Here is a 27,718-nt window from a genome sequence, read left to right as displayed (position 1 = left end):
AAACACACACATACACGTGAATGTGCATTTTAGTTTATGCATCATTTTTAATCATAACAAGCTGCTGATGCTGCCAGAGTTGAGGATTATGCTAAACCAAACGTGAGCTCTAATCTGACAGCCTCTATCCCATTTTTGAGGCTTGAGTGAGAATGGAGTTCTATGGTGACCCAGATGCATTAAATCAGGCTTCTAGTATTGATTTTTACTTTTGAATGAATTAAGTATATATTTTTTACTAACTGTTGCTCACTGTGTGATTTAATGTTAAGCTATTTAGATCCTTCACGTTACCAACTTTCCTCAAGTCTGGGAATTAAAGTACATTTATATCAATAAAATGAACCATTTGTCTTTTTTCCAAAAAGGCTTATGCAGTATCTCTAACTGCAGATCCTGCTGCTCATGCTCTGAATGTTGGACACAGAACTGCCACTTTGTTGCATATCGTCACCTTCTTAAAATGAAAGTGAAGTGAAAGTGACCTTTGTGGCCAAGTATGGTGACTCACAGTAGGGATTTGTGCTCTGCGTTTAACCCATCCCAAAGTGCACACACACCATGCAGCAGTTAACCAGCAGTTAACACACACACACACCATGAACACACACCCGCAGCAGTGGGCAGCCATTGCTGCAGCATGGTTGGAGGTCCAGTGCCTTGCTCAAAGGTCTCACCTCAGCCGTGGTATTGAAGGTGGACAGGGCACTGGCTAATTACTCTGCGCCAAAATAATGGCCTAAGTCATTTTTTGACAAAAATGATTTTTTTTGCCTGTGAGATCTTCATGATGCTGGCCACCTCTGGTAAAATCACCTACATCCTCAGTTGAACAGATCATGCAATTCTAAGCCCATGATATAATTGCTTATGTCAATAGTGTGACTTAGGCAATTTTAATTTGCCCAAGTCACAAGACAGAGTAACTTAGGCAAATTTATAAGCTTTTCAAGATGGCAGCCACTTCAAAAAGAAAGAAATTCCTGTATTATGGCAATAATACAGGAATTTCTTTCTCAGACTCCATTGGTAAGTGATAAGATTCAAAAACCCAGCAAAGATAAGGTGGAGGGAGACGTGAGGAGATGCACGTGTCCTTTTGTTTAAATGTTTAGTTGTGCTTTATTGTGCACAGTGCTGAACAATCATTTCACATTATCACAGAGGAAAGGATTACCTGCCATTTGTTTGGTTTATCTAAGTGATTACAGTTTTGCTGTTTGAGTTTGCGTTTCCTGAATAAAAGGGCCACTCACTGCTGAGTTCCTGTGTGCTCCACTAGTATTTTCAAATGTTTGAGGCTTACACTTCCCCATGGTCTGTCACAGTAGTGGGAAAAAAAAGGAAGTGCACTGTTTTACCAAAGTCATTTATTCCAGAAGTAATTTGGCCAAAGGCAGGTTCAAAATTGAGTAAGTTCCAAAGGCAGGTTCATAAATTGGCCTAAGTCATCTAATCCTCTTATATTACATAACTGAATGACAGCATTATTTGCATGTCAATAGTCATGTGTTGTCATAACCCTTTTGTGTGAAATGATTTATAAATATGATATAGTGTATATCTGATTCAGTTTTTTTCATTTTTTTTAAAAACTTGAAAATATGACTTTATGACCATTATTTTAAGAGGGTACATTCAAAAGTGAGTCATGAGCAGCAGCAGATTTACCATCAGGTAAAGTGTTCACATCCCAAAGAGGACCTCCTATACCAGATGACACATTGAAATGCAACTCAAGTAATATAGATCAGACTAAATTCTAATGATTTATGCAAAATGATACAATAAATCAATAAATGGGGTTTGGGTTTTTATGTAGGAACTATCTATTGGTAAAAAATCATTTTCACCTGCAAATAAAATCATGGTTGTATGAGACGTTCATTGAAATGTGTATACAAAGAATGGAGAGAAGAGGAGGCACAAATTCACACGCACACACACACACACACACACACACAGGAGTGTGCAATTGTCCATAACGAATTTCTTAGTCCCTTACCCATATCTTAACGATCACATCATGAAATGCCGAACCCTCACTGTGGCCTAAATCTAACCTCAAACTTACAACCAAGTCATATGAATAAACTGTGTAAAGACTGTGTAAAAGGTCCAGCACTCAAATCACTGTGTAAATGATGTGAGGCAGAAAATCACTTTGTGTGACCACACCTTAACGTTGACTAAAATTGACAAAAATGTCCAAATATAGATTACTGACATCTACTGACTACAAATAAAAATGTGACAGAGAAATCAAAGAAAGTTCAAATGACTAAAATGAACAAGCACACAATGTACAGTATAATAGTGACCTTCATAAACAAGCAGGGCAGAGCTCTGTCTGTGTTTGTCTGTGAAGGTAACACACAACCACAAGAAAATTTAACTGTGTATTTCCAGCCTGGAAAACATGGAAGACAACAAGAGATAAAACCTTAAATGGCATCCCAAAATAGCACCAGACTGACTTTTTACAGGAAAATTAGTAGTGTTTACCTCAGGACCCTCCTTCTCTGCGGGTGGACATGCTGAGTTATTCACTATACTCAAAAGAAAAAAAAAAAAAACTCCTATATGTTTTTTCTTCCCTACGCCTCATCCCTGCTCAGACCAACAAGAGATAGGATTGGCGTCATTCTCTTTGCCACGGTGTTTGGTCACACTTTCTTGTAGGGGGTTAAAAAGTAGTTTAAATACCGCACAAACATTTTACCTTCCCCACATTTTTGTCTTTTACTCTGAAACCCTTTTCTAACAGCTGTTTGAGCCTGTTAGTCACAGTGTGACGTACAGCCTGCGTCATTTCTGATAATGTTCTGAGCATGTGTTTGGCCTAATTATTCAAACATGGTATCTCTGTGTGTGTTCTGTGTGTACGTGTGCTGCTGAACTCTGCAGAACTCGAAAACAAAACACGTTTCCCCACATTCTCTTTCTACAAATTCGTTCTTTTTTTTCATGAATTTAATTCTTTAGTGAATCATCTGTTTACCACATACCTACCCCATCACAAATGTTCTCATCTCTTCTAAGTCAGTGGGAATTGATGTAAGTAGCACACACCTATGTTATAACCTCAGTCAGCCTATTTGTCAGAAAACAGTTTATAAATACCAAATGTTTTCACGTGGTTGCTTCCTTACACTTTACCTGCTTTGGATAATGGCTTTAAAGTCAAACCATAGTCTTAGAGCTGCAATAGTACATCAGTCATTTTTTTTTGGAGTAGTGCTGTTATAATGGTGCAAATATTTTGTCCATCCTGTATGTGAAACAATATTCTTCAATCACTGTTACTGTTTTTGAAGAAAATGTAGAAACAAATGTAGAAATATAATGAATTAATATTTTGGGAATCACTGTGGGATGATTGCTAAATAAAATGCTATTGAGACATTTTAGGTTGGTAAAACCTTTGCTATAATTTCGTTAGTTATTTTTAGCTTTGGACAGTTCAGCAAAATGTGTTTTATCATCCTTTCTATGCTGAGACAGAGGAGGAGGAGAGAACTTGCCAGCTACAATATTTTTAGAGACTATTGGCATTTTTAAGGCGGAAGAAAAAACTAGGAAGCCAGTGAGATTCAGGTTAACAGGTTGTGTAACTGAAATTAAATTGAAAACACTAGAATCATCCCATACAGAGCCAGTAGGCACCAAATAAGCACCCACTGCCGAGCTTTGATGTATGTTTTAAGGGGATTAATAGGCGTATTAGAGGAAGATAGTTTTTGAAGAATGTTTCAGATACCAGACATTATCTTTCTTAAACATGTCTGTTCCTGCAAGGATTTTGAGCCAAAAAGTTCTTTATATTCTTTTTGGATCAAGATATACCTTCATTTCACAAATGCTTCCAAAACTTTCAGAATTATAAATAAAATAAAAAAGGCCATTTTAAATGCATTCAAGGCACTTACATTTGCCCATCTTTTAGGAATCTAAATTGTATAAAAATTAATGCCTCAAGAGATACTTTTGCCATTTTTTTTCTTGCAAAGCCTGTGTCTTATAATCTGATGATTTAAGGCCACTTGACAAGCCAGAGGGGAGAAAAATAAAGGATTATGTTGGCAGTCTCTGGTTCCTGTTTTCTAATTTTATGTCAAGAAAAGAGCTGAGGACTTTCCTGACTACATCCCAAGGGATCAAACCCTTGGTTGCTAAGAGACTAATGGAAAGTCAGGGGCTAAAGGAAAGGCAGGTATGAGTCATGGAGCATGGAAAACTGCAAGGAAGAAAATCAAAAATATTCAATTGCTATTTCATGCAAACTTGTGTGTGCATCTGCAACATAATATTCCATTAATCATCAATACTATCACTTCCCTTATTTGTGTCTGTACTGTAACTTGGTTCCTTAGGAATTTAAATGAGTTTATTGGACATCCTTTTTATTGAAACTAAGCTTGTGTGATGACTCATCTGCATCTGTGCAGCATGTTCTTGATAATGTGTCATGGAGAAAAGAAATGAGAAGCATGAGCAGGTGAACAACATTTAACATGCATCAGGGTCCTCTCAGCCAAATTAATGTCCTGTTGCTGTCACTACATTGAGGCTGGATTGCACAGGTGTTACGTGCTTCTGGGCCTACACCGAATACTTATTTGGCCTGTTGGTGGTGCAAGAAGAAAACAGTAGCATGAAAATTCTTATGTTGTATTTTAACTCATGCTTTGTTTTTAATAAATAAAAATGCATAACAGCATTTAGACAAAAGTAATTCAAATTAAATGTTTTCATTAACATACTGTAAATGTCTGCAGTTTAGTGTTTGTTGTTTTTTTCCCAGATGTTTTCAGTTGTTATATTTTGGTCAATGACTCTGTTTTTATCTGTTGCTCTTATCTGTGTCAGATATTCTATCGTATCCTTATTGTCACCTGATAAAATATTGCTCAAGTGTTTATTTCAATACCTTCTGTTCAGAGTTGGTAAATTTAGGTCCCACATTCAAAACCTGGCAGTACACATTGACATTAGCTGTTGTGTTATTAGATAACATGTCTGTGGGCGAGAGGAGGACATGTGTTTCTGTTAGGTGTAGCATGATTAATTGAGTCTGCACTCAGGTCTTTCCTTGACATTTTCAATGACAGAAACAGAGGATGTGTGTTGCAGAGCTGCTTTCGTGGAGCGGCTGTTTATGTAGCCTGCTCTCAATAGAATTCAGAGAAATAGAAGCAAACACGGAGAACAATAATACAATCATTATTAAAGATGTCACAGATAGCCTCGCAAACAGTAAAATAAAGGTTTTTGTTCAAACAAAAAAATAAAATATCCTTAGGACCAATAACGTGAAGGAGCCTGCCAGCTTGATTTGTGCGTATATGTACATATAGGCTCATAATGAGGCATTCCAGCAAAACAAGCAAGTGCTGTGCTATTTGCAAAAAAGCTTCACAGTGCCGTTACAACAGAAGTCACTGAGAGCAAGTCTCTTTACTTGAAACACAAAACCTAAACACACACACTTTCCTGACTCCAACTTCCCAGCAACTTTCAATTTAGGAGTTTGTGTTCCTTAGATAGTTTTGATATTTGATCATTTTGAAAATATCAGCTAAAGTGGAAACCATATGTTTTTAGCTGGTTGTCAGAATGTACACAAATTTCCTTTCTGGGTGCTGACAGATTGCAATAATGAAAAAAAATAAAATCTTTTGCATGATTCAATCCTTTACTTGTCAATCATAATGCCTCTACCGTTTTGAAGTGGCTCACAGAAGAGACTGGAGGAGCTAGAACTGGTGCAAATCCTTGTAAAGTTGCAATTTTTCAACCCACTACTTAGTATGTGGGACGCACTGTCTGAGACAAGAATAGTTTCAAAGGAAGTGAGCGCATTCACACAGTGGAAAAAGCTCATTTGTCATCACTATGGTTTATGTGGCTACTACTGCAGATTCAAAGCCAGTATTCTGCTATAGCCAAACCAAATAAAGCTTTTACAGTCCTTAACAAGAATGAGATGCTTTGAAAGACAAGAGCAACCTCAAAAGAAGCAGAGCTGTTTGGAGACCAAAATTGCACAATTGTATTTTCCACAATGATCCACATTTTCACACATCGATGTATTACTGCTTTTGGAGATGTAACCAAAATGAATATAGCATATACAGTAGATTTTACCCAGAAGGAGTAGTAATCTACTAAAGACACACAAAGGAACTGAAAAATAAACAAATCTGAAAAGCTTTATCCCATCAGCAGCTGGAATTTTCTGAATAAGTGAAGAAGTTCCAGGAGTGCAGTAAAAACAGATAGACAATCCTTCCGTATGTGTGATAATGACTACCAAGCTGAATACAACTGGCTACAGATGGCTGGCAGGCCTCACTGACTGCAGATTTTGTTATTTGGTATCAGTTCAACCCTCTGAAACACATTTGTTGTCCTGGAACTAAGGCATGGAAAAGATACTTCCTTCTAGAAATAAAGCTCATTGTTACTTTAGTTAAGACAAAGTGAATCACCAGGTCTGTACCAGATTAGCAGCAAAAGTGTGTCCAAGTGTAATTCTTGGCAGATGTGCCCTCCCAGTACACTTGGAGCAACACAGGCACACACCATTGCTAGATGACCTAAACCCACTGCTTGGGTTACTGCAACTTTGGCTCAATCATGCTGGAAACTTTAAAACTTAATTACACTGTTTTGCTTTTTTTAAATTACCAGATACCAATATTTTTTAAAATTGTGTCTGATTAAAATGTGTTGAGTTTTACTATGTGATCGAGCCTTTAGTGTTTCTTATTAATGGACTATATTTATCCCTAAGGGGAACTTTAATTTATGGATATGTGGAAACTTCCATTGCCTTTTCTTAGAGTAAAACAAAAATGCAATTAAAAAGTTGTGAAGTATAGAACAAAAAGCTGAAAAACACAATGTTCTTGCAAAATATAAAACCAAATCACTGTAAGGAGATTGCCATATAGGGTAATTGATTATTTCATAAGTACACAGTAGCATTTAGATCCAGGGAAAGCTTACTCAGCCAAACTTGTTAATCATAGAATGCCTGTACTCTACCATTGTAGAATTGATGTGGTCATTCAGAAAATATACACTAACATTTCAAGTATAGATATTACTAAGCACAAGTTATTTTCTTTGAGAATTTAACAGTATAGTATGTTTTATTGTATCCTATTATGGCCCACTCTAACTTGTTCCTGCATTCTGATGATCTACTTTATAATTTAGGCTCTTGTTCCACTGTCACACCCAACTCCTCACTTCCTTGTCTATTTTTACATCAAGAATTCAATCCATTTTTATCTGGCATCCTATAAATGTACCATTTAACAATCTGTGGTCTGCAATCACAGGATGTGGCCTAAACCCAACAGTGACCAACTGTTGACGTGTCAGCCTCTGATCCTGCATGACAACGCCACTCCTCAACCAAGCCCCCCCCCCCACCACCCTGAGTGATGAGACAAACAGGAAGAAGAGAGGAAACAAGTCATTCATATGTCAGACAGTAGCCTGCCTCAACAAATCTATTAATGCCCCCAGTGGGTGTTACCACCCAGTGGTTAGAGCTCTCATTTTTCTCATGGAAACACTTGCTAACATGCTAAGTCTACTTTCTACAAGGTGGAGACAAGTTCCTTTGTATGTTTTTCCATTTTCTTATGCCATCCATACACATATAGTATGAGTCAACAATAGCTTTTCAACAGATCCTGCAAGGAAAGATCCTTTAAATCATGAATGCCTTACTGTGGAGTGAGAGCGCTGTCGCTGATCTAAAAGAATTTGATCCATCAATGTCGCTAATATTTGTGTATATTTAACTGTCAAATAATAAAATTAATGTTTCAAACTAAGTAATCCACCAATTATTTGTTTACCAACAAAAGAAAGAAATCACTAATTTATATGTGCATTAGTATTTCAATAATTTTAAAACTACAGTTGTAATGTTTTATTATCAGTAACATGTTTATTTATCTTGGAAATCCTAAAGTTACAGCTTTATTTTCGTTGTTATGAAAAAGTGTTCAGCCCCTGCTTCGTTTTCCTGCCTCCTGCATTAACTTGCATGGATTTGGCTGACTCATAAATCCTCAGGGTGATCCAGTTTGCAGATGTATGACACACTGCTAGAATGGAAATTGCCGAAACCCCCTTTAGCTGATTGAGTGTGTTCAATCACCACATTCTTAGTGATGGGCGATAAACTTCATATAATCATGTTCGGACTGATGCCTTCTGCCTGAAAATTTATTTTGTATTAATGAATATGACTGTTGTCAAATGTATCTGAGGTGCATTTTATGTAATAGTTGCATCCCAGTCCTCTGCATATAAAAGTAATAATTTTGTTTACTTTTCTACATGCCTGGCCAAAAGATGTTGCTATTTTTAAAATCTATTAGTTGTTTATTTGTAAGAAGGAATAAAAATACTGCTTGCCTGCAGATCAGATTTCACAGAACATTAGCTTAATAGTGCAAACATCACATGCTGTTGAGCAGACTCAGTTGCATGGTTTTAACAACATGCTTTATTTAGCATCCTATTTGATAAACCCATGCTGAATACAACTTTGAGTGTTAGGAAATCAAAAATAATATGAAATAAAGGGCAGTGTGCAAAGCTTATTAGTATTGTATACACATATACAATACTAACAATATGTATATATTGTTATATGCACCGTATGTCCTGTATTTATAACACATAAAACACAGACAAGAAAGAGACAGCAAAAAAAAAAAAAAAAAGCTCAAAGACTATCTGGTTAGTGTTAAAATGTTACATAACGAAGGGACCGCAACAGAGAAACGGAAACTGGATAAATCATTTAGCTGTGGCAAAGATGCAGCTCAGTACACCTAATCCATGTGTAAACCTTGTATTGATTAGTCCATAAAGGCTATGTTTGTACAAGTGTGGGACACAAAGACTTGAGATGGTTTTGATTCTATGACCTTGCACATATTAAGACAGACTCTATAGAGATGTGCATATTTTTTTCCTTTTATTTATTTTTTCCATCCCTTTCCATCAATGGTGTAGCTAATAGACGGACAGGTGGCTGGATTTTTCTTTTTAATGGAAAGATGATTTTGGTGTAATGACTATGATCAAAGCATCACCCAAACAAAAAAGCCTTTGCCTAATGGGCAAAACAAACCCTTAGATGGAGAAAAGCACACAAAACCAAGTATAAGCTTATTGTGCAGTGTTATCTGTGCACAAGACAATATACAGCAATAATTCACATTTGCTCTAATCAGGATTTTTTATAACATACAGACCAAATCATTATGTGTAACCTGAAAAGAGATTGCTCACTTGATGACTCCCACTGAATGTTAATCTTGTTCCATTACTGCATATTTGCCATATAAGCTTTAAGAAGTAACAAAATGCCCACTAAACTCCCCCCAAAAATCTATTCTAGGCCTTTTCAGAGCAGGTTTCACTAGTCAAAACATTATTGATCAGTAGGTTCTATTGAAGTGCAACCAGTAAGTCAAGACAGTGTGACAGTGGGACTGCATGTACAATACCAAGACCCTGAAACTGGAGCAGCTCAACAGAACTCAGCCAAATTGAGCATTATATCCGACTGTGTGTTTCCTGCTGTGACACATCAAAATGTCTTCCAGAACAAAGGCCTATCATATGCTCCAAGGATACTTTTGATTTGTTACATTTGGCACACAGACAACACAGATAACTTTGTTCTCAAAGTAATTGCTGAGATCAGAAAACACAGTGACATTGCCATTGGAGAAATATATGTTTGCTTAACTGTGGTAAGTACACTTGAGTCAAGAAACTAAATCTAGAACTAAACTAGAATTAATATTTGTTTAGTAAATCATGTTACGTTTGCTATTCATTCTGAATTGTGTGAAATCTGTATAAGATTTCACAGTTCTTAAGTGTTAAGTGTTTAAGTTAAGTGACTTAAGTGTTCTTAGAGTCATTTAACTTCTTGTATCACAGTTTTATACAAATGTTAATTCTGGACCCAAATGCAGGAAGAGAACAAGGCAGCTGTAGTGCAAGAGCAGTTGAAAGCAAAAGATGAAAGCAGTAATACAATGGAAGGCACTGAAGTAGTATTAACTAAAGCATTTCACTGAACATTAAATGAGCATAGGTATGGGTACCCTCAGACCTAAAGGTAAGTATAAAAACTCAAAATACACTTCCTGAATTTGAATTTAACCTTCGGAGACTATTAAGTTTTATCTTGTCTTATCTTACTTCTCTTGTACCAGACTTTCACACAAGACAAAAAAAATTGTCATATCACAGGTAGCACATGACCACAAGTAAGTAGAAAACTATAGTATGTGACTAGTATGAGCAAAACATGAAACTGAAACTAAAATACTACCAGAGTGTAGCATGAACATGGTGTACATGAATATGAACATGTCTTCTGGCCAGAACCATGACAGGAAAATAAGGGGAGGAAAGAGAAATGGTGGCATAGTGAGGGCAATGTTGCCACATGACCAAACTTGAAAAATAGAAACAAAATTGAATAACAGGCAAGAGACTATGGGGCAACATAAAATTAATTCATCTTGTAAATCACCTATAAAGAAATTGATAACGGGCGAGGTCTGAAAATGGTAGTGTGTTCTCAGCTCGTAATGTCATGGAGGCCAATGACTAAACAATGACAAGTTTTCAGACAGACTTCTGCAAAGTGGATATGTCTCGTCAGGGAAGTGAGCTGATGAGCATCAGATCGAAACAGCTAAAATGACTTCATACAAAGTGAATCAACACTTTAGGCTCCATTTAAGGGCAGCTGCTTTACATAAACCCTTTCTGGACTTTTGTAAGGTTCAACAACAGCACAAAATCTGCTCTTAAGTTTCCATTTCAACACTTTCCATCCCTGTATCCCATTAATTAAAGCAACAGCTAAATATACTGCAGAGTTGAAGAACGACTGAAAATAACATCCAGTTATTCCGTGTCTTACAGTTACTGTCCAGACCGCTTTCTCTGTGTTCCAGGCTATGGTCCTTAAGATAATCCAGAGCCACATGGTAGACGAAGAGAGATGAAGAGTTTGACCTTATCTGAAAAGGTTAAGTAGTGTCCTGGCACCGGCTGTAATATACAGTGGTAATAAAAGCTGTGTCATATGATACAGTAGTAAACAGGATCAGACGTGACGGACACTGATGTTTCCTCACATTACAGCTGGATAGATGTTAACCAGACAAGTCAATTCATCTCATGTCTTGTGATGAGAGTCTGTTTAGCCATAGCCTCAAGAGATCAGACTTGCTTTGTATCTGGCAATCATGACAAAAGAATCAAAGAAAACCAAGATAGATGTGTGTGCCATTCCTGTTTCCATATCCTGTGGTTGCAAAATCTACTATTCAAACTCATCTTTTCTGGCAAGCACAGGCCTCGAAATTATTTATAAGCCTGAGCTACCAAAGGTTTTGTGACATTATTAATGATGTGTGTTCAATGTCGCTAGCACCAGTGATGAGGTGATGAGGACAACTGCACTGCTTGTTTTCCAATTAAATCTGCCCTGCCACTGCTGATTACCTTCTACCAATCAGAAGCTGGAAGGTACCAATTCAGTTGGTCCCAAGTTCCACCCTTTTACCCTCATATGAGATTGTATCTTCCAGTTTATAATTGACCGAACACACCTGATCCAGGTAGTCAGCAGTCATTTGGAAAACAAGCAAGTGGGCCTCAAGGAACACGGATTGCCCACCCCAGTTGTTGAGGATATTGTTTCAATTATCACCAATACATGAAATCAACTAATGAAAGAGAAAATTACAAATTAGCTGTTTTCTGGGTTTTAATGTTTGGAGATATGGAGAGATGACAATATTTAGCTCCAACCAAGTTCATGGTCATATGAAATGATGTATCCAAGTGTGTGTGTGTCAGTGTGAGAGTGTCATCTTGTCACAGTCATGGATCATTATGATTATGTATGTCATTTTTCCAGTTTTTCATCCCTACTTAGCATAGCCCCCTTAAAAACAGAAACTGCTCTACTCTAAAATGACCAGTTTATTTTTACTTAATTTTCACATGTCAGCCTCTGAAGCCAGATACAAACTAAATGTTGCTGTGGAATTGTATTGAATGGTCTGGGGACTAAGGGCTGAATGAAAAAAAGTGATTACTTCCTATATTGCATTCCTTTCTACTGGCTACTTTGTATTTGTAGGGCCATCTACTTTATGACATCCATGAAGAAGTATGTGAGCTAGTCTATGAGTCAGGCAAGATTTTGGACCAGTATCATGGTGACATCTTGATTCACTTCCTGTTTCACTTCTTCGCTTGGCGTGGCCAGAGGATCAAATAGCTCAATCAAGGCACGCAATCAAAGGTGCAAGGAAGCAGAGCCATAAGTGGCAGAAGGTGCTCTCATCAACTGAAAAACCTTGAATGTCTGTACCATAATTTGTGCCAATCCATCTAACAGATGCTGCCATATTTCACTACATAAATACTGCCATCTCTAGCAAGTAAACAAGAAAGCCTAAAAACACCCATAACTCCCCACCAGTCAGGAGAACAAAACACAGTCTACATACCCCTTTGGGTAACTGGTATTCTGCATGCTGGCCCATCATCATACTGTTGATGTTATTGTGTCTGGTGAAAGTGTCTGCTGCCCTCTTGTTTGCATAAAGCCAAGAAATTTGCCATTTTAAAAACAGGAGACAAGGTTACCATTATATCAGCTGTAACACGTTACACACCACATTAGCTTTCCTGCTGATGTCTCTTCATTTAACACTTACACAGAGACACTCTTGTCTTGTAAACAAACAACTAACTGAACATTTCCAGGCTGTTTAGCTAATAAGCTATTTTTCTGCAGCTTATTAAACATCATAAAAACTTCCCTGTGAATGTAATTTCAGTTAGAGCAGAGGCTGCGGCAAAAATCCTTCATTTCAACCACCAACAAAATGTGGCTCCCCGACTTGTAAGCTACAATCTCCTGCACCTGCAAAGAAGAGCAAATATTTCCCCACTGATCTTTACAATATATTAATAAAGAAATAAAACAATACATTTTAAAACACTAATATTGTTTGACTGCAAAATGGAATCACTAATCATGTTATTTGGACATAAAGTTGTGGAAAAAAGGATTGTTTATAGGAAACAAAAATGTACCCCTCCTTCCTGTATTATACATTCTGCTTTAATTAATGTAAAAATGGTGTGTTTTTGGTTGATAGCGAACAGTTATATATTTTGGGCAGGTAGTTTACTTATTTTTATAAATTAATTAGTTATATACAGTATTTTCTCTGAAAGGCAAAAGAAACAGCCGATGGCATTTTAGGGAGTTAATGAACAAATTAATGAAACCACCAGACCAAGCAATAGCTCCAAAATTATAAAATACAAAATAGCATTGAAATATTGTCTATTCTACTAACAAAGCAGGCTGAGTAAACAACACTGCTGTAGGAGTTTATAAGATAGCAGCATAATCTGATGAGGTCAGTGGGTTTTTGGTTGATTACAATCCTATTAGTGAAGGGCATTATTTAAGCTTATCGTTACTGTGTTTGTAACATTCATCATTTAAAGTGTTTTGTTGTGGAATCTCCCACCTGTCTTTTCTCCACTCTTCTTATGTTGCTGACTGGTTTGCTTCCATCTATCTTTGGCCCCATTCTGCTTGAATGGAACATCCAGCAGGGCTCAAAGTGCAAAAGTAGACCAATAAGACAAAAAAAAAAAAAGAAAAATGAAGGAAAAAGTGAATACATTGTTAAACATAGGGGCACAAGGGTTAAGCAAATGGCTTAATGTAGCCTAAAAATCAGAAAATCTTTCTTCCAAAGTGAATTAAGGTGTAAACAAATAACATCATTACAAAAACATGACTGAAAAAAGGCCATATCCTCTTCTACGATTACCTTGGATCCGTGTGCAGTGACACTGAACTGAAACATGGAATTGAAAACACCTGTCACACATCAGATGGTCTAAAGTGGCCTTATTGAGCTGTTGCCAGGAAAAACATCTGATACTTCGTGTCTTGTGTTTTTTTCCTCCTTCATCTAGTTGACCTTGTAGAAGGTTACTTTGATTTTGCAGTTGAGTTTCTATAACCTAAAATTAATTGCTGCATGGTGTTGATTAATTGCTGTTTCATTATGGAGGAACCATCTGGAGTGGTTTCACCTGCAGAACTTCCCCTGGGAAGATAACTGTGTCCTTGACTTTCAAAATCAACTGAAGTGACTACAAAGCTTGAGGCAATGTAGCAGCATCCTGTATTGGTGTAAGTGGTTGCTCTGGTACCAGAAAAAGCTGTTATGTAATGAAATAGATGGTTTAATAGATGGTTTGATAGTATTAGCTGAAGAGTCTAACAACTAGCAGTTAAGCATGGGAGCAATTTTGTTAATGAGAGACCAATCTACCAATACTTGACACCTAAATTGCATTGCACTGCACATGGACTTCTGCAGCTCTTTTACTTCAGCAGTCAGAGCACAGATCACAGCAACTCAATATATATATATATATATATATATATATACATATATGATGTTATATATTATATATATTATATTAGTGTATAAGCCTGCTTCCTTCCAATCTTCTTTCCTCTGTCTGCTGCTGTTTTTAAAGTCCCTGTCTACCAGCAGGAGTAATGACATTCACTTTAAGCCACCTGCCTATGATAGAAAACTGGACAAACACATGGGCTGCACATGACGCAGGTAGGGGCAGTTAATTAGTTACAACAGCTCCTTCAGCCCTGAATGTATTTTTACATGTGCTGTACAGGAAAATCTAGATACATGGACCTTTGAACAGACAGATTGTACACTAACAGGGTAGAAGAAAACACAATTCCAGTATCTTTTATTTTTCCAACACAAATTATGTGCAGATAAGGACACTGTTCCATGTAGTAAATAAAGAGACAAATAAATAAATAAATAAATAAACAAACAAACACACATCCCTCCAAGCCAAACAGGACTGAGGGGTTCACTCGAGTCAACGAGAGCAGCTGGGGGGACGTGATGTTACTTTTGTAAACCTGCCAAGAGTTGAAAGGATAGACTGATCAGACAATTAAGGATTAATGGAGGCTTAAGCCCCTTTGCTGCTGCACAAATAGATGAGAGACAAGAGGGGAAGTCCCACTGACTTCAGCATGACTGCATAATATGGGTCTTCTGAGATCAGGGTGCAGAAAACAAATGTCAAATAGACAGTTTAATGCGTTTCAGATGGTTATCCCCTGATAGAGGAATAAAAGGGAATGCTTAATAATGAATTATTCTTTTATGTCTTTATCTGAATGGGCCTTTGTACAACTGTACAAACTGTATCCATACACAAAGTGAATGTTAAGGTTATATGTGGTGTGTGCACAGTAGTCAAAAACGTCATACTTTATGCAGTAATTATTCATTTCAAAGTCAGAGATGATCATGTAAGCCCTTGTAGATAGTTTTTAGTTTTACAGTCATTTAATGCAGACTCTAAGGAATTGATCTATATCACTGAAAATATGCTTCTTTTCTGTCTTGCCAAGAGGTAAATCATGTCTGTCTTGTTAAATATAAAGCTATGGCCAGTAGCTGGTAGGTTTAGTGAAGCACAAAGACTGGAAGCAGACGGAAACAGCCTCTGTCGAAAGTAAAAAAAAATGAAAGCTCACTAGTTATCACAATGTGTTTTATTTGTTTAAAACAGACACGTGGAATTGCATGTTTGACAATTTCGTAGCCAAACTTTCCAGTCCTAGTTATGCTAATAACCTGCTCCATTTAAATATTCTAGGTAGGTGTGTGTGTGTGTGTGTGTGTGTGTGTGTGTGTGTGTGTATGTGTGTGTGTGTGTGTGTGCAGTATCGATCCTCTCATCTAACTTTTGGCAAGAAAGCAAATAATTGTTTTCCCCACAAATATTTTTTAGTCCTTTATTTCAGTATTATTTTAAGAGTCAGACGCACTGAGTGAGTGCTGTCATTTTTTCGTTGCAGGCCTGTGAAAACAAGCTGTATACAAGCCTTCAGTGTATTGTAATTATACAGTAGGTTTACTGGGAGGGCTGCTGGACTGGCAAAGCAATAAAGAGGCTGGAAGCTTATTTCCCTGTAGTCAAGCAGACAAAACATGGATATCTTTATTATGTTGCACAACACTGAAACTTTTCTGTAAATAAAGATAACACTTGGTCTCACACCATGTCCTGGTGACAAATTTTTACTTGACAAGAAAGCCAGATAAGAGACTGACAGTCAAGGGAAACCAGCCATATTTGGAATAGCAGGACACGAGGACTGGGAAGGAAATGCGAGCTAGCATGTTTAGAGGCTCACGTGACAACAGAATTTGAAACAGTGACAGACACTGTGATATGCTTTACACAGATGACAGAAAGGAAGGAAAGCCAAACAAATCGATTTGGTAAAGCAATCCAGCACAAGAGCGGAACCTCCATTGTATGGCCTTCGAGATGAACGTGAAAAAAATGCAAGCGTGGGTTCTGAAGACAAAGACACAGTAAGTGAGACAGAGCGGAAACAGGCTGAGAGTGGTGATAGAAAGGTTGATGGCAATTCCTTTTGGAAAAAAGACACTGTCTGTCAAAACAGATGGCAGCTGGTAAAGAAGATTAGACACTGTTACTACAGACTCCCACACCACTTCAGACTGATCACCCCCCTCCCCAAACACAGATAAACACACACACATACACACACACACACACACACACACACACACACACGCACACACTCAAAGACCTCCAACAGCGTCCTCTCATCCCAACCCAACAATCTGGCAAACACTTGACCCTCTGTCATACTCACTTGCTCTTCTTTTCAGAAAACAAGACAGCTGATAACAGGATGAGATGTCACAATCTCAAATACTTCTCCACTCAGTCCCCAGCAATTTAGAACTGTCGACAATGTATGAAAGCAAACACATTTTCAGATTGTATGGGAGTTTCTAGATGCTAAAGAAGAACAAATTGCATTCATTTAGTAGTTTTGGCAATCATCTCTATGTGGCCTGATGTTACCATTAACCTCAGTGAGATTCTGGAAACACATTGCCAGAAGTGCAGAGGAGCAAGAAACGCAAGTATTCAAATGATCAGGCACATTGTAAACAGTTTAGGCTTTCTAAACCAGTTTATTTGAGGGTAAAAACATTAAGCACCCCTACTACATTGGTCAGAACTCTTCTTTGTATAGAACAAATTCTGTATTTGTTTGTCAGATTTTAGTTTGTTGCCAGTAATTAGCTTAAATGTTATTATTACTGTTTCTAGTCTCGCTATGCTAAAATCATTGCGTGCTGGCCCTAGCTTCACTTGTACTGTACTGACATGAAAGTTGCATAGCTGTTACAGCATGAGAGCTTATGGGCTGATTGAATGCTGATCAGTCTTGCCATGTTTGTGGTCACACATGAATATTATCGAATACACCTTATGAGAAAAATCCAGAGACAACACATCTTACTTCGTCAGTTGGTTGATTTATTTATCATTAGCAATGACACCAAATGTACTCTACTGTTTTCACTTGCTATCATAGGAGATGCATTTCGAATTGTAAACAGTGAAAGTGAGTTCAACGCATTTCAGAAAACTCCTTACAAGTAGTATATGACTGGGTAAAGGCAGAATGTACCTGCTCTTGTTCACCTATGTTGTTTTTTTTTTTTTTAATAATACATGTTATCTTATACTTTTTGAGTCTCTCATATTTACATAAATACAGCTGGGCCCCACATTCATCACCAGCAGAGACCTATTGGGTTTTTTTTGTTTTTAATGTGTTATCACATAGCTTTCTTAAAGAATTATATTTACAACCATAGCATCCCCAGCTGCCTGCTGCTGAGGGTAACACACAGACTCGCTTAAAATTCATTAAACTACTTATGGTTCTTGAAAGTTTATCTTGTAAGTCAACCTTATAGCTCTAAGTTGTTTTTTTTTTTTTTCTCTTAACAAATAAAGTTAATACAGAGCTCAAGCTGTTCGTCTTCCCCGTAAAAATTATCCAAATAAATGAATAAAACCAAAAATTATAATACAATAAAATAAACAATAAAAAAATATTGCACTTAAAGTTCAGGACAGCACTGGACCTGTTTGGTGATTAAGAGGAAAGTGAGAGCTTTTAGCTGAGTGCTTTGGAGGAGGTGAAGGTGTCTGCAGGAGCATCCAGTAAGTTAATCTAAATAAATAGGCAAACCTTTGTACAACATGGAGCACTTTTTTTTCCTCTCCTATGAAATGAGGAAGGTCTTGGGTATTGCTTTGTAGAACTAGAGAGCGCAGATTGGAACCCTTAAGCATTAAAAAAAAAAAAAGTGAGTGTGTAGAAAAACAGAAAGAAGATGAGCAGATAAACCAAGCTGGAACCTGTCATAGCAATGTCCTGAGAATGCTTCCTCGATTTAGTCCAGACTGAGCTACAATGTTAAAAGAAATATCGTTTAGCTGCATGGAAACTTTTATTCTTTTCCGTCTTGAGTTTTCATTGCTTGTTGTAAACAGTCTCTGGAGGCAGGAAGTAAGTTGTCGTTTTTCTTCCCAGCTCTCTCTTTGAATGCGACTTTGAATGTCTTTCATTGTGAGAGTGACACACATCTGTGTTGCCTCACAGCTCCAGTCCATCAGGTATTTATACATACTGTATGTGTTCTTTGCCTGTCGCCGTGTTCGACTTTGTCCCTGTTGAATGCTCACAGTATGTTTCCACAGTCTTAGGATAAACTGAATAAGGTAAAAGCCGTTTACAGAAGATTTGCGAGAATGCAGGGTTTAACAGAGATGCAAGTCAAACAGAGCCAACATACTAGTTTTCATTCAGAAATCAGCTTGTTCTTGCAAACATCACCAGAGTTTGGAGCCTGATGAAAAACTATAAAGAAAAGGGACTTTGTGTCGTACCAGCAGCTTTGAGGTGGCTTCACAGGACATGGTGGGGGAAAGGAGGGGATTTAAAGGAGGATTTTTAAAAGAAACTGTAGGGAAAAAAAAGTGACAAAACAGTACCGGACTGTCTTCATGTCTGCAGGGTTTTTTTTTTGTTTTTTTTCAGCAACCCCTCCTTTTCACCAATAAACTGGACAAAATACTTAGAAACAAACATCATCCTTTACAAGAGACTGACTAAACAAAGCAACAGTGATCAGACAAGTGTCCAGCTCCTGTTCCAGCCCTCACTTTTGGGCTTTTTTAGTAACATCCATTCATCCATTCATCAGTCCACCCACTCATCCTTCCACCTGGTAACTGTGTAAACTACATTCCTTTGCAGTGCCATAGCTTTGCTGTGTCCTCTCAAAAAAAAAAAAAAAAAAAAAACAAGTGGACAGGATGACAGACACACACACACACAAATGTAAAAAAGGCAAACAATGTAACAATGGCAAACTTCACATCTCACCCACCCATTGTATGTTTTTCAAGTCTGCCCATTTTTTCTCTCATCATCTTTCTCTCTCTTTCCTTATATATATTTTTTTCTGGTCTCTTATGATGATGAAGTCGAAGTGGAGCTGGGCTTTTTTTGGTTGATTAAGTCCAAGTAGAGTTCTGAGCGCAGGAAGCGGGGATATGAGTCCTTCTCCATCAGCCCGTATATCCGTCTCTGCGCTAGGTCAAAGCAGGAGCGTGTCACATTCTGCAAGTTGTCCTTAGTGTGATCTCTGGTGTACGAATCCAGATTTACCTTCAGAGGGAACAAATAAAAGGAGTGAGATTAGACTGTCATTATCAGAGAAATGAAAAATGCATGTTTTTTTTTTTGTTTTGGTTTTGCAGGAGGCTGTTTGATTCCTGTTTTTCCTGTATTTATAAGACTTGCATCCGTGCTCCCTTACCTCTTTACAAGACTGGATGGCAATGTATTCTGCAAAGATTTTCTTGGCTTTTGAGGCCATCTTGGACTGCGACTTGATCTTCTTGTATTCCTCACACGCTAGCCAGAATTCCAGATTTTCCTCGCTGAACTCTGTACGCAGGAAAGCTCTGAACGCTGCCAGACCATCTGAGGGAGAGCAGAGAGGAGGAGGAGCAGAGAATAAACAAGAGGAGAGTTGACTAGAGTGCCATGGCAACCTCACAGCTGAAGCCTTCTTGTATTTTCAGCACCTAAAATAGCTCCGTGACACCCTATTGAGTCATGTGGTTGGAATAAAGTGAGACATCAAAAAAATATATAACTCTTTCTTAATGCTGCAATACTTATTCCACTTTACAACATCCTTTCAGTGACATCAACCTGCAGGCCTAGCCCTTCTTCATTATTCTGCATGACGCCTATGCATCTCCCTATGCGCATGCAATGAATAAACAAAGAGATGACTGCTCTGGTGAGACTTTTAAGTTTCGGCCCAGTTAATGATTTGAGGAAGAAGGCATCCAGAAGAAAGAATAGCAGGAAGCCATGTCCGCCTACTTCTCCCGTCTGCACCTTTCCGTTCCCATGAGTCACCCATGCTGATAAGCAGAGCCAGTGCAGTCATCTCTTACCTCATTCTGCATTCTGGTAGGCAGGAGTGAGGTAAGAAGTGGAATAGGGGAAATAATGAGAGAGAGAATAAAGAGGCCAACAAAGCCAAGTGAGGAACAGATGTCTTGCTGGCTTTGCATCAGCTTTTTGCCTTTCATCAGCGTTCTAACTTGGCAAAAGGATTGGAACTGTGGAAGATGAATTGTGTGAAAACAAAAATAGCAACACACATGCAGGGTGCCAGTTTTAGTCTCCCCTCCTCCTCTGGATATAAAGGATTTGGAAACTTGCTGCAAGCTGCTTGTTGACTGCAGCAGTGTGTGCGAGTGTGTGTAATCCATCCATCAATACACATCTAAAGAAAATGTATGTCTATGTTCCCTCACTATTTAATACTGTGTTACACTAAACCATATGGAAAAAAGCATAGGAGAAAAGATAGATGATTCATGTGTGTGAAATAAGGAGAGGATTAGAGACAGAAGAGACTAATTGAGGAAAAAGAATTAAAAGTAACTTACATTTGTGTGCCAGCAGCTTGTCCAGCGAGTCCCCCCATTTCAGTGCTTCCTCCGGGGTGGGCCTGCAGATGAAAGCAGAGCGATTCTTTAACAAGCCCATCTCAGCCAGGTTTCTCATTGTGTGACCCATCCGCAGAACTTGTCTATACTGGGTAGATGAGTGGAAACCTCGAGGTAGGTACTTCCTCTCTGCTGCTTCCTTCAACTCCTAGTCTGTCTATTCTTTCCCTCACTATCGGTTCTGCCTTATGAATGGTTCCATTAGACTTTCTGCTTCACTCTGGTGGGGGCAGGCTTTTATATTCCCACTGAAGGCAACTTAGAAGGCGGGAGGGGAGGGGCTTCAACCAGCCAATCGGGGTGTACCGGATTTAGAGACGTCCTCCCCCCAACGGTGTGTGTCTGCCCCCTGCTGCCTCTCGCCCTTTCTGTACCTTGCTAAAAAGGATGCCTCTTTACAGTGCTCGTCTTACACTCACCCTAATCCACATCTGAGGTCTTATGGGACACAATAAGGGAATAGCTGCTGTCTAACTTTAGGAATAGTTTACCTAATTTTCACATTTTTCTGTACCTTCTGATAGTGGAATTAAGTTTTGGCTGACATTCTAACATTTAAACAAAAACTGCATTTGTTTCTCTTAGTGTTATTAGTTTGAAACAGTAACAAAACATATGGTGTGACTAGGCTCTTGAACTGTGCACTGCCAGGTTTAGTCTTTATTTATAATATAATAATCCATAATATTGATGTCCATGTAATTCTACAAACATAAAAGCTCAACTTTATTTTTCAGATATTTAATATAAAAATATTTAGTTTGTGTAAATATGCTTTCCACTTCCTCCCTTTCAATTTTTAGTAGTGTCATAAGCTACAATCACACTCCTTTCTCTCCTACTGCCCACATGTCTGTCTTCCTAGACCAGGTCAACACCAGTTGTGGTGAGACCGGGAAAACAGTCTCACATGCACCCACATGCACATGCTGTCAGGAAGTGGCCACTTACTTGACTGACTTCATAGATTTGTCTAACCTGCCGGCTGGGTTGCTTCCTGGGGATTCATTCCTCCTCCGCAGGAAAGCCAAACGATTCTTCATGTCTTTGGCCCTGGATGGAAAAAGGACAGAAGACAAAGAGAAAGAGAAAGAAGGTGGAAGTTGAAAGGAGAAGCAAGAGTGGAGAAAGATTTATGAAGGAGGTGAAGGATGGCAAAAGTGGTTGCAGGACCAGGAGAAAGTAGGGTAAGGATGAAAGGAATGAAAAAGCAGATAGAGGAAATAGACAAAAAGAGAGATGGAAGAAGGTATTGAGTTTCAAAGATCAAAATCCACAACTGAAGGATTCCAAGGCATGGGAATCACCAGTTAAGCTGAGCAGCACTGTAAATCCAATCCATGTGATATCAAACCCAGAATTGCCAGAAAGATGAAAATGTCATGTTGTGTACATTTTAGTCTTCAGCCAAGTATATTGGTATGATGGAACCAAATTTTTCCAAAAGGCGCCCGTCAAGTTCCTTTCCTCTCTCCGTGTCAGCGTGTCTCCTGTCAATCTAATACAGTATCTCTAACAGTTTTCCTGTAGATGTGTCCCTGGCAGGTTCCTCGGCAGGGACTGAGCGAATGTGGCGGAGAAGGAGGAGAGAGATTCAATCCTCACTCCTCTCTTTCATCACGCCATTCTCCATGTGCCTGGAGGGGTTGCTGAGAGGGAGCCAACCTAAGGCCAAGGCAACAGGGCACAGTGACCTCCTCACTCCTCTGCTGCTTCCCTCCAGCAGCAGCATCCAAAATCCTCCTGTCCACCCAATTCACCTGTTTCACCTTCCTGCAACCATCTCACACACACATGCATCAACTTAAATTTCAAACAAGGTAATAGACCAACCCTCAATCCCCATGTGGTCCAACAGAATTCGGCGCATTCCCACAATCCCATGGTACGTGTCCTGGCTTTTCCCAACCTGGAGCATGTGCTGTCTCATTGGGATGTGACCTCACTCAACACCCATTTCCTGAATCCCTGCTTTTGATTTCCACTGTGGATTGACTGGCCTGCTAATAATGCAGCAGTGCAGTGTGTGCTCGCTGGCCCTAATCACTGCAAGCTGTCCCACTGCCAACCCACAGCCCCCAGGAGAGCATGTACACCCTAAATTAAGAAACCTGACTTCCACTTATAGATACTTATCATTCAAACATACACGCACGGAAGAACACACAACGGCAAATTGGCACCAATAACTTACATGAATATATTCAGATGGGGATGAAAGAACACCTACACAAACATTTCAAAGAAACTCCCTGCACCTGTGCCACTTCACTGGTGCTTTCATGCCAGTCACAGGTGTTGAAAAACTCCCAGTCTGCACCAGTGTGTGCGTGTGTGCGTGTGTGTGTGCATGCGTGTGCGTGTGTCTGTGTGTGTGTGTGTGTGTGTGTGAGAAGGGAAGTGGCAGAGAGGTAATTTATGCATGAATGAATGAGAGGTGGTCACATGCAGCAGCTGAATAGACATCACAGTCAGCTGTCTGACGTTAGTTTTTCCAACTACTGCAAGAAGAGGGAAGAAACATGCCCATACCCATAATACAACATGACTGTTGGAAATAATAACTGAATAGTTCCTTTAAAATCAAAATGGGTGTGACTTTGAAGGTGTATTGATTCGGGTGTGTGAGGACTTGGGGGGGGTTTGGCTGGTGCAGATTATTTTTGCAGAATTAGGTAAACACAAGGGGCCATTTTTTAGTGGATTTGTCAGATCCAGGAGATAGGAACAGTCAGATTTATTATTTCAAAATGTTTATGCTAAATGAAAAACGTATAAGAATTGGATGTGACAAAAACTATGTAAAAGTTCTGAAAGCCTTTTTTTAATATGTGGTGAAGAATAAGACAGTGAAAATAAAAAACAGATTTTGTCATGAATTCCACTTCTATTAAGTCTCTTAATCTCAAGGAATGGCCACACAGTGTCAGTAGTGGCATGATGACTCATACATCGATTCAAATAAATGTCCTGTAGAAACAGACTCAAGCCAGATGCTAAAATGCTCAACAGTACTGAATGCTGAACCTGTGCCACTCTTCCTTGGAAACACCACAGTGCTCTATTGCGGAATACTTGTGAATAGCTCACACTTGGCAGCCTGAAGAAGATTATTGCCCAAATAAAAAGTCTCATGCTATTAAATAAACTCATAACAGGAGGGCAGGATTTAATAGAGAAAAGTTCTATTTTTAGGGTGGACTCAAGGCACTTAGGCCTTGAGCTATGCATGTGTCAGCTAAGAAAGAGCCTCAGTCTTGCCAGTTCATATAAGCCAGAAAAGAATTTGAATATTCTAATGGCTGGAAAATATTCTTTTTGACAAAGGATACTTTATTATTTCTGTCTAGTTTCATAAAGGCTGAGCCTGAGTGACAATGAGGTGACAATGATGTCATAACAACCACTTTAAGGGAAATGTCTGTTTCTATCCTGCCACCATGTGGGTGTTAATGGATATTGCAAACATAAACAATAGATATTTCCAGTCCTCTAGAAACACAGATTCCTTTCAAGACATTCCTTCACTCCTAATAGTTTGCATCGACACTGGAAACAACTGGACCTTTCATCGTCCCGTGAGGTGCAGCGTTCTGCATGTTTTGCAGGTGTGAAGTTTCTTAGCTGGGACAATGTGTTTCTTCCTACTATGGCAACTGAACTGATACAGCCATAAATGAAGATGCCTGTTTATTAGCTCAGTGGGAGTGAACAGAAACTCCACTTGAAGGAGAGCTACATAAAAATCCTCCCTCACTGTGGACAAATATGCATTCTTTATTCTACCAGTGTCATGTAGAGGACTACAGTCTTCTCTGTTAAGATGTAAAGATTTTGCTAAATCAGCTACGTAGGACTAATCACCTAAATAAAGCAAAACTGCTATGATTAGGTTGAGCAAAACCACCAAAACGCTAAACTTCTCAGCAAAAGGAAAAGGATACCGAAACATGCAGCCACATGGAGGAAACAGGCTTCATACCAATAAAGCCTTCCACTTTTTCAGAAACTACAGTTTTTAAATGTTTCTTTATCTGTTTTCTTTGATATTAAAGTAGTCCTGTACTCAAGCCAACTCTTACTTTATAATTATATTGTACTTGCAGCTTAAATATTATTTACCCACTGTTCTTTGCATTTCCACTCTTTGTGCACTGGTTCCTCACTCTGAGTACCCCTCAATTTGAAGTAGGTAATTTGTACTTAGTGAGATAAATGCTCCTGGCTACATATCACACTTCATTTGAATTATTACAGTAAATACAATGACCACTACAATTAACATAGTCTGCAAAAAGATTGACATGCTCTGAATATTAAACTTGGAGGATCTAACAAGATTCCACCAAGAAATACATGCTTCACAGCTCTACAAGGAAATTATACAACAGCATGTCCATGTTCGCATCTCAGGATATGGTGTACATGTATACACAAACCTTAAATTGTGGTTGCCTGATATGTGCTTCTGTCTGTACAAGATAGGCTACTTTATGTGCTTGAGTGAAGGAGCGAGAAGTCTTTAGTGCTGCAATTATCTGCAGGTTTCCATACAATTTATTCCCTCTTTGCCTGGCTCACTTTAGACACACTAATAGCACCCCACTGGCTATTCCTGGTGTACTGAAAAGTAGGCCGCACTCCCAGGGAAAGGCTCTAGGAGCACATGGGGGAGAGCTGCAGGCAGGTATACTGCTGATCACAATGTACCACATAAGCACAAGCCAAATCCACTGCCCCACTTCATAGCGCTTTTGTGGTTGCTACATGACGCTTTGTTTCACGCAACGGAGGGGGTTAACTGTTTGTAAAGCTTGACCTGTGAGATCTGAGGTTTAGCAATATGTAATGTGGAAGTGAGTAAGTACGGCAACCCAAGGTGAGCTACATTAAAACATGTTTTCTTTCTCTCTGCCTCTTTCCATTTACAGAAGGCTGTTTGCCTATGACGTGAATACAGGACAGGATACAGAAATAACCCAGTGACAGCATAATAGATGAAGGGATGTGTCAGTGTGCCTGTAACGCTTTAAAAAACATCCAAACCATTTGGACAAAAGTAACGAATTGTCAAGAGATGTGTCCAAATACATGAAAACATAACACGACAAGAATAATATACATGGCATTGCTTTTCTGCAAATCTATAAACTGCTTAGTAACAAAGAGAAGGTCAATCAGCAATGTTCCTAGAAGAACAATGAAAAAGGGAATTGTCCTAAATTTTGTCCATAAATACCACACCATCACATTCACAGTCTCCCTCAATCAAGTCCAAAAAAAGAGAGCTCTATTTCTGAGCTAACTCACCTTCCTAGCCACAAAGACACATGAGCAATCCTATTCCTGAAATCCAGGCTGTGTATAATAAGAAAAAGGGGCAACCTCAAGTTAGAACTTAAAGCAGCTTCCTCCAAAATAGTTCGAGCGCTTCAGCCTCACAGGGAATTCTTCTCCCTCACAGGGACTGCCAAATGAGATCCATGTAAAGGTCAGATAGCTTCCTACCAGCCCTAATGCAACCGTTCCTATGGGACACAAGTATAGATAAACCCATGCATACGCATTGCCTTTCTCTTACCTTTCCAGGTACTTCTCTGAAAAGTCAACCATAGTGTGAAACATAGGTGCCAGCCTGTACGCAGGTTCACTTGGTGTGTGAGAACATTTGACTGCATGTAAGCCTGTGTCAAGAGTGCTGGTGCTCGAGGCCCAGGGGTTTGTTTGACAATCACATTCCACTAAACCTCGAGAGACTCTGGTGGAGCTTTATATATAGTTCTGAGGGCCGGGGGAAGGCGGACCCAGGGCTTACCCAATCATCACGCAGTGTTGCTTTGACAGGTTTTTAGATTTATGGGTTAGTAAGTTGAGATGACATTTGCCTTTTTAGCATAAGAAGTTACTTCTACTGCTGTAATGATCTGTTCATCTGTCTCCATTTGGAAAGCCTGGAGCTCTGTGTTTAGTCTTTTACCAGGCCATAAGAAAAACTAACACATCAAACTTATACCCTTCTGTAGTTCAGCTACACTGGATGCTTTTTACCAAAAACTTTAACTAGTCTAATTACGAGTTTAGTTTTTAGCTGTGTCTTTGATTTTATCAACTATATGTTAAACTATTTGTTGCTATATCCAATCTAATATTCTAAAAGTGGATAAAGTCACACACCTTTGCAGTGTGACATGCTCTTTTAAATTTGCTTTTGATGTGTCACTCATCCCAGAGGCTTTATGTAAACAACTGCTAGGATGTTCCTGTCATTAAATCGACATATTCTCCAATTACTTTTATTTAGTTTTTATTACATACTTTAATTAGGAGATATTAAATTGCTCTCAGGAGGTCCAGTTAACTTTAATTTATCACTTCTAGATATTTTGGCACTGATTCTGCAACAGGGTGAGTCAGACTGCATAAATAATATTCCCCTTGGCCTTGTATGGCTAAATAAAAGTCTCTTACATGCACCTTGGCAGTAAAGCAGTCGTATTAATTGCTTGTAGGTGAAGTAGTACATAGAGTACAACGATACATAATTCACACAGAAATACAAACACACAGGAGGCACTATGCGTTGTTATTCTCATAAACAGCTTTTCTCAGCAGT

The 27,718-nt window shown here is 38.7% G+C and overlaps 1 protein-coding gene across 6 annotated transcripts in view; it reads right to left on the bottom strand.

Annotated features, from left to right (window-relative positions):
- Nucleotides 1–17,511: 17,511 nt before the first annotated feature.
- rgs3a (regulator of G protein signaling 3a) overlaps nucleotides 17,512–27,718 on the bottom strand; it is a 93,037-nt gene continuing 82,830 nt past the window's right edge. For 3 of the 6 annotated variants that reach the window (XM_026298111.1, XM_026298109.2, XM_026298112.1), the window contains 4 exons: nucleotides 22,057–22,158; nucleotides 21,046–21,107; nucleotides 19,893–20,059; nucleotides 17,512–19,741 (listed from right to left, as the gene is read on the bottom strand). In XM_026298111.1, coding sequence (XP_026153896.1) covers nucleotides 19,544–19,741; nucleotides 19,893–20,059; nucleotides 21,046–21,107; nucleotides 22,057–22,158 — 529 coding nt within the window. In that variant the 3' untranslated portion in view covers nucleotides 17,512–19,543. Of the gene's footprint in view, nucleotides 19,742–19,892; nucleotides 20,060–21,045; nucleotides 21,108–22,056; nucleotides 22,159–26,686; nucleotides 26,845–27,718 lie in introns of those variants that run through there. The other 3 variants (XM_026298113.2, XM_026298114.2, XM_026298110.2) reach the window with 3 other exon arrangements.

This window comes from Mastacembelus armatus, chromosome 12, assembly GCF_900324485.2.
Source record: "Mastacembelus armatus chromosome 12, fMasArm1.2, whole genome shotgun sequence".
In the NCBI taxonomy this organism is placed as follows: domain Eukaryota; kingdom Metazoa; phylum Chordata; class Actinopteri; order Synbranchiformes; family Mastacembelidae; genus Mastacembelus; species Mastacembelus armatus.
This window is presented reverse-complemented; position numbering and strand designations above follow the sequence as displayed.